At 35.2% G+C, this 7,672-nt stretch overlaps 3 protein-coding genes across 6 annotated transcripts in view; 1 reads left to right on the top strand and 2 right to left on the bottom strand.

Annotated features, from left to right (window-relative positions):
- Positions 1-1,972, bottom strand: part of LOC123012503 (isocitrate dehydrogenase [NADP] cytoplasmic-like) — a 10,843-nt gene extending 8,871 nt beyond the window's left edge. The window contains exon 1 of the mRNA XM_044410474.1: positions 1,849-1,972. The gene's annotated coding sequence lies outside the window, so the exon portion shown is untranslated. The remainder of the gene's footprint in view (positions 1-1,848) is intronic.
- Positions 985-5,407, top strand: LOC123012511 (solute carrier family 25 member 35-like). Of its 4 annotated transcripts, none has more exons than XM_044410508.1 (4): positions 1,534-1,613; positions 4,299-4,818; positions 4,920-5,145; positions 5,195-5,407. In XM_044410508.1, the coding sequence occupies exons 2-4, from the start codon at positions 4,336-4,338 to the stop codon at positions 5,389-5,391; spliced, it is 906 nt and encodes a 301-aa protein (XP_044266443.1). In that variant the 5' UTR covers positions 1,534-1,613; positions 4,299-4,335; the 3' UTR covers positions 5,392-5,407. The 4 variants fall into 4 exon arrangements, with proteins under 4 accessions (XP_044266459.1, XP_044266443.1, XP_044266452.1 ...); XM_044410517.1 differs by having other exon boundaries at positions 1,551-1,613; positions 4,306-4,818; XM_044410524.1 differs by lacking the exons at positions 1,534-1,613; positions 4,299-4,818 and adding an exon at positions 985-1,500.
- Positions 5,370-7,672, bottom strand: part of LOC123012491 (matrix metalloproteinase-2-like) — a 3,962-nt gene continuing 1,659 nt past the window's right edge. Inside the window, exons 3-7 of the mRNA XM_044410454.1 lie at positions 6,982-7,088; positions 6,480-6,937; positions 5,919-6,428; positions 5,609-5,869; positions 5,370-5,562 (exon numbers count right to left, since the gene is read on the bottom strand). Coding sequence (XP_044266389.1) covers positions 5,417-5,562; positions 5,609-5,869; positions 5,919-6,428; positions 6,480-6,937; positions 6,982-7,088 — 1,482 coding nt within the window. The 3' untranslated portion in view covers positions 5,370-5,416. The remainder of the gene's footprint in view (positions 5,563-5,608; positions 5,870-5,918; positions 6,429-6,479; positions 6,938-6,981; positions 7,089-7,672) is intronic.

Raw genomic sequence — 7,672 nt, 5'->3', positions numbered from 1 at the left:
TAAAAAATGTTTTTTGATAAATTTTGAAACATATTGAATTAAAAAAAAATACAATATAAAAAATAGTGGATAAAACAGAACGCAATAAATTCTTAAATTTTCTCTGAAAATTGGATTTTTAGCTTGAACAAAATAAAATAATAATAATTAAAACCTGACAGTGTTAATTGTGAAACTTGTGTTCAAAAAGTCTAAAACAATGGTAAAAAAGAAGTCCAATAGCTATTTAAAATAATAAAAATAAATAAAAAGCTACATAAACTTTATATTTTTGTATTATTACACGTAGTGTTCTTTTTTAACGTAATTTAAACTCTGAGAAGTCCAGTGGACTTCACCATTTCTGGTTGGCTTTCTTTATAATTTTTTTCTATATTTCTAGATTTTAGTGGCTTCTTAGTCCAAACTTTATAAAGTCCAATTGACTTTCTAGTGTTGTTTTTAGTTTTTAAGTTGTAAGTAGTAAAGTCCAATAAATTTTACCATCGCCAATTGAAATTTTCTTTTTTTTAATAAAAGTTTTATTGCAACGTAGAGTCCAAACTCTGAAAAGTCCAATAAACTATTCTGTATATTCGCATACGTTTTCAATTTTTTTATTTTTAGAATTCAGTGGAACAAAATTTGTTATCGATTTTAAGTATAACTTAATCCAAACTCTTTGAAGTCCAATATTCTTCTAGAATTATTTTAATCTTAAACTTGTAGTCCAAACTCTGAGAAGTCCAATGGACTTTACCATCGCTCATTGGGCTTCTATTTTTTTTCTAGATTTTAGTGACTTATTAGTCCAAACCGTATGAAGTCCAATTGACTTTTTAGGTTGAAGTCCAATACAATATTTTTTATTTACACCAAATAATAACATGCCCTTATAAATAACCAACACACATTTAATTAATTCGAATTTGCATCATTCAAGGCTTCCACAATGACTGTTAATATTTAATAATAACAGTGATAAGATAAGTGGGTTTGTTAAAAACCCCAACTCTCGCACAACTCCAGTCCCCAACCATGGACTTCATGATCGCGGGTGTCGCCGCCGTGGGCGCCGGCTTCTTCACCAACCCTTTGGAAGTCCTAAAAACGCGCATGCAACTCCAGGGGGAACTCCACGCCAAAGGGCACTACACCGTTCACTACCGGAACATAATCCACGCGACTTACACCATCGCCAAACACGAGGGCTTCCTCTCCCTGCAAAAGGGCCTCTCGCCGGCCCTTTGGGTGCAGTTCATCCTCAATGGGGTCAGATTGGGGATTTACCAGAGTTTGGAGGACCGGGGGTGGGTTTTGGACCGTGAGGGGGGCACAGTGTTTTATAAGAGTGTGTTGGCGGGAGGAGTTGGGGGAGTTGCGGGGCAAATCGCCTGCAGCCCCGTTTTTCTAGTCAAGACACATTTGCAAACTCAAGGATCCGAAAATATTGCAGTGGGATTTCAGCACAAACATCGAGGGATGATGCAGGGATTGAGGATTATCTTTGAGGAGCAAGGGGTAGGCAACTTGTTAAACACGCGTATTGAGGGTTATATAACTCAAGTGTTATCAGTTTTGAGGAATTTTGGTTAGGTTTTGAGAGTGAGTGTTTTTACTGTGATTTAGTATAGGTAAGTGGGATGTTATTACAAGATACTGAAATTAATTCAACATAAATGAATTTTTTCTACAAACATAATAATATTTGCTTTCTTATGACTCGATTTCAGGTCATGTGACTGCTATTTTCATTCAAATTAATTAATAATTATGGGCGAAATTGCTGATGCAATTAATTAAAATTTTCGTTTTGTTGTAATTAATTTAACAATGCCAAAAATCCGATTTTTATTAAAAAATACTCACAATTGATGTTAATTAGGGACACTTTAATGAATTTTTCTTATCTCTTCTCAAATTATGTTTATCACTAAATCACTTAATTCCAAACCATATGCACGTGAAATTTTGTTTATTTTTGTAGTTTGAGTTTGCGCAAAGGGAATGAAGAGAAAAAAATAAAACAAAAATAATCGAAAGTAAAAGTCGGTTCAAATTGTTATAAACAGTCAAGGTCAAATCAATTGCTGGGCAACGGCGATTTAAGCAAGAGGTTAGTTGGATTTTTTCGTGAATAAAATAAAATAAAATTTGTGTTTAAAAAGTCTAAAATAATGGTAAAAAGAAGTCCAATTACGTCGTAAAATTTTAGTCAAAACTTCGTGAAGTCTGATAACCTTTTTTGTATTTTTAAAATTTTTGTCCAAACTATTTGAAGTCCAATGGACTTCAACATCGTTTATTGGACTTCTTTATATTTCTCTATAGATTTTAGTGGCTTGTTAGTCCAAACCCTATGAAGTCCGATTGACTTTTTAGGTTGTAGTCCAAACTATCTGAAGTCCAATACACTGTTTTTTTATTTACACCAAGTGTTTTGTTTTAATAACAACATGCCCTTATAAATAAACAACACACATTTAATTAATTTGAATTTGAATCATTCAAAAAAAAACTTTAGGAAGTCCGATAGATTTTTTTGTATTTTTTTAAATTTTAATGTTGTAGTCTAAACTATATGAAGCCCAATGGACTTTACCATCGCCAGCTGTAACTCTTGTATTTAAACCTAGTGTTTTAATTTTTTTATTAAAGTTTTAGTTTAGTCTAAACTCTGGAAAGTCCAATTATTTTAATTTTTAGAGTTCAGTGGTAACTTAGATCAAGTTTTATTATTGAAATTAGCTACAATTTAATCTCAATTTTAATTTCGCCATCACTTAAAAAGAAGTCCAATAGTTAAAAATTAATAAAAAATTAAACTAGATATTTTTGGATTTTTTTACGTAGTGTTCTTTTTTAACGTAAGGTTTTAGCAACTTAGTTCAAACACTAAGAAGTCCAATTGAATCTTGTATTTCTACCTATTTTACCAATTTTTTTATTTTTAGAATTCAGTAGTAACGTAGTCAAAAATTGTTATTGATTTTAATTACAACTTAGTCCAAACTTTTTGAAGTCCAAAGGACTCTTATTAGTCCAAACAACATYTGTGAAGCCCGAAAAGATATTACCATCGCCAACTGGAATTTTTTGTCTCTACATTTGGTGTTTTTATTTTTTTATTAAATATTTTTAGTTGCAACATGAGTCCAAATTCTAAGAAGTCCAATTATCTTTCTTGTATTTTTACCTATTTCCAATTTTTTTAATTTTTAGAATTCAGTAGTAACTTAGTTCAAATTTTGTTATTAAAATTAGATACAACTTAGTCTATTCTCTGTGAAGTCCGATGGACTTCGCCATCACTAAGTCAAGAAATATGAAATAATGGTAAAAAGGAATCTCAATAGTTAAAAATGAATAAAAACGAGTAGTTTCCTTTTTTAACGTAAGGTTTATTCGCAACTTAGTCCAAACACTAAGAAGTCCAATCTTTCACCTAATCTTTTTAATTTTTTTTGGTAACGTAGTCCAAAATTTGTTATTGATGTTAATTACAGCTTAGTTTAAACTCTTTGTAGTCTAACAGACTTTGCCTTCGATGATTGGTCTCTGAGAAGTCCAATAGACTTTTTTGTAATTTTATTTAAAGTTTCCAAATTTTTTTTATTTTTGGAATTCATTGGTAACGTAATACAAAATTTGTTATTGATTTTTATTACAACTTAGTCCAAACTCTATAAAATCCTAGGGATTTTTTTGTATTTAATTGTAATTTAATTTTTAGAATTTAGTGGTATATATATATACCTTAGTCCAAAATTTGTTACTGATTTTATTTTTAACTTAGTCCAAACTCTCTTAAGTCCAATGGACTTCGTCATTGCTGATTGGACTCCCTTATATTTTATTTGTAATAATTTTTAAATTTTAGTGACCTCTTAACTCTCTGAAGTCTCATGGACTTTTTTGTATCTTTTAGTGTTTTTTTTAATTTTTAAGTTGTAGTCCAAACTATGTGAAGCCCAATAGACTTCACCATCGCCGACTGGAACTTTTTGTATGTATATGGAGTGTTTTTTTAATAAAAGTCTTAGTTACAACAGAGTCCAAACTTTAAGAAGTCCAATGGACTTTCTAGTATTTTTACCTAGTTTGGCGAATTGGGGAATAATTTAGTGGGAACTTAGTTTTTGAAACCCAATGGACTTTCTTGTATTTTCACCTTTTTTGTAATTTTTACAACTTAGTCCAAACTCTTTGAAGTCATTCCAATGGACTTTCTTGTATTTTCACCTTTTTTGTAATTTTTAGAACTTAGTCCAAACTCATTGAAGTCATTGATGGTTGGCCTTTTTTATAACAATTTCTAGATTTTAGTGGCCCCTCGTCCAAACTCTATGAAGCCCGATGGACTTCGCCATCGCCGGCGCCTCTGCAATGGCGGCTTGCTGCTTCACCAACCCCCTGGAAGTCCTCAAGACCCGCTTGCAACTCCAAGGCGAACTCCGAGCCAAAAACCAACACACAATCCACTACAAAAACGTCGCTCATGCGGCTTACGTCGTGGCCAAAAACGACGGCCTTTTAGCCCTCCAAAAGGGCCTCATCCCGGCCCTTTGGGTCCAACTAATCATGAACGGAATGCGATTGGGCACCTTTCAATTCGGCGAAAATCACGGTTATGTCACCGACATTGAGGGAAATTTAATATTTTACAAAAGTGTGATTGTGGGGGGGACGGGAGGGGTCGTGGGGCAATACTTAGCAAGCCCCTTTTTCCTAGTCAAGACGCATTTGCAATCGCAGGCGGCTAAGGCCATTGCTGTGGGACACCAACACGAACATGAGGGGACTTGGAGTGCGTTCAAAAAAATTTTTCGAAAAAATGGAGTAAGTCTCAATAAAATGTTGCAACTGAAAAAGTTTTTTCTTTCAAACCTTTCAAATTCCGATTTTTTGGGTCAGTTTTTAATTTTAATTTTTTTTTTTAGATTAAGGGGCTATTTCGGGGGGCTGGGGCTTCCATTCCTCGAGCTTTCGTCGGGTCAACCTCCCAATTGACTTCATTCAAATACAGTAAAGAGTTTTTGAATCAATACGAATATTTTTCGGATAAGCCCCTTTTGACCTCTTTTTGCGGCAGTATGGTAGGCGGCGTGGCAATTAGTGTCATGATGACCCCCTTTGACCTAATAATGACCAGGCTGTATAACCAACGTAAGTGAAAAAATCCCTAGAAGTCACCAAAACCACCAAAAAATTTCAGCTGTTGACCCTCACGGAAGAGGACTTTTGTATACAAATTACTTGGACTGTGTGGTCAAAATCTTCAAAACTGAAGGAATTTCAGCATTTTACAAGGGAGTAGGACCGATGTATCTAAGATTGGGACCCCATACTGTCCTTTGTTTAGTATTTTGGGACGAATTAAAACGATTATATGACCGGTTTTGGCCACAATAAATTTTTATTGAAAAAACAAAATGTTTCAATTGAATAATTGGGAAAAAGTTGCTTCGTCTTCGGGACACCCTAACCAACGCTGGGGGGCTGGAAGGGGCGACTCTTCCGAAATAATAATCCACTCATTGTCAAACTTCCAGTACAACCTATCTTTGAAAAAATAAGTAACTCCTGAAAACGAGAAAAAATTAAGTATTTGGCACGGGAAACCCCAAACCTTTGAAAGTGGTAGCTGCGTCGAGACCACGTGGTACCCCCCTCCACCGGTCCATGAGTTTGGGGTACCCCTCATCCATCCTCCCCTCCGTTTCGTTGTACCTCCAAAAAATCTCATCCTTGTAAAAGTAGGTTTTACCATTTCTGGCCCAGGTTTGGACCGCATCGATTTTATCAAGTGTGCCAGGTAGACCATAATCCGTCAAGGGTCTCGGACTACCCTCTATGAACCTTTTACCATCATAGACCCAGAATTTGTCCCCTAAAACACCACCATTGGGTCAAAAAAAAAAACGAAAGGGTTCCAGTACCAGTGAATAGAACTATCATTCCGTCAGCTCGTTCGTAGGCTGCATCCACATTTTTGGTACTTTTGGGCAAATCTGGGAACATTTGGGTGATCTGAATGGGGTATCCTGGTTCAATCTTGGATAAATCTTTAAGCCTCCACAAGTATTGTTCTTTAAAAATGAAGATTTCTTCCCGTAAAACTGCAACAGCGTCGAAGGAAGCGTCACAGATGTTTGGGAGACTGGGCGAGTTGGTTGATGGTATTCCATGGGTCGGGTCATGGTCTTTGTGGGTTTCGACGGATTCGGCATCTCCATGGTACACCACAACGGGGGTTGAAGCTTCAACACTTGGCGAAACACCAAAAGTTGTTGGTGAAACACCAACAGTTGAAGTTTCAACACTTGGTGAAACAGCAGAAGTTGTTGGTGAAGCATCAAAAGTTGGCGAAACACCAAAAGTTGAAGTTTCAACACTTGTTGTAGTTGGTGAAACACTACTTGTCACTTCTTCTGCTATATTCCTGCGAACTTGAAGCCCTAGTTAGTGGGTTTTTCCAAAAAATGGGCTAATTGCCTCACTGTAAAGCTCATACATCCCTAAAATATCGTCATAGCCCAATTGTAGCCCCTTTTCGCCTTCTAATCCCCGATAATAGGGGAACATAATCGATCCAGAGACCGGCGAATGGGCCAAACCCAACGAATGTCCCAATTCATGTAACGCAACCATGGAAAACTCCGTCCCATCTGTCCCATTTCCATCGACCCAATTTTCATCAGCATCGAAATGAATATCACCTCCAAACCCATCATCCGGGCCCTCATTGGGGAAGAAAGCGTGGGCTAGGATATTCCCAGGACCATCAAATGGGCTACTATCCCCATGGTACCCACTACCAAAGGCCACAATGATGTCAGCATCGGGATTTGGGCGTTTTTCGAATTTCAAATGGCCGTATTGGCCCCAAGTGTTGAGGGCTAGCTCGATGTTTCGGGCCACGGAGGCTTCGCCCAGTTTTGGGGACCAGTTTGCTATGCTAATAAATTTGGGTTTTTGGGTAAAATGGTAAAATTTACGTACAAGTAGGAAATGGTGCGTTTTTGCCAACCTTGGGAGCCCAAAATGTACCGTTTTGGGCGTTTTTTCTTGACAATGTCGGGGTTACCACACCGGCGAGTTGACATCAACTATATTAAATTAAATTAATTAAAATTAATTAAAATAAAGCTCAAATTGCTTTATTTTGGAAGAAAACAAATCGATTGAACATATTACAAATTGTCCTATTTCAGCCTAAAATTATGATTGAAGCAATTATATTTACAAAATACATTAATTTCGAATTATTTCTGTATTAAAATCGAGCAAAATTGAATTGAAACTAGCTCAAATTTCTTTGTTTCAGTATAAAATTAGAATTGAAGCAATTATTTTAATAAAAAACATTAATTTTGAATTAATTCTGTAGTAAAATCGAGCAAAATTGTATTGAAAATAGCTCAAATTGCTTTATTTTGGAAGAAAACTCTTATTTAACTCAGTATTTGGTTGTAATACTTTGATTCAGGTTGATTCCCAACTTCAAATTGAGCCAAATCGATTGAAAATATCACAAATTGCTTTATTTTAGCCTAAAATTAAGATTGAAGCAATTATATTTACAAAATACATTAATTTCGAATTATTTCTGTATTAAAATCGAGCAAAATTGAATTGAAAATAGCTCAAATTTCTTTGTTTCAGTCTAAAATTAGAATTGAAGCAATTATTT

This window comes from Tribolium madens, unplaced genomic scaffold, assembly GCF_015345945.1.
Source record: "Tribolium madens isolate multiple individuals breed KSU strain unplaced genomic scaffold, Tmad_KSU_1.1 Scaffold_19;HRSCAF=116;Tcas5.2_LG9, whole genome shotgun sequence".
Taxonomy (NCBI): Eukaryota; Metazoa; Arthropoda; class Insecta; order Coleoptera; family Tenebrionidae; genus Tribolium; species Tribolium madens.
This window is presented reverse-complemented; position numbering and strand designations above follow the sequence as displayed.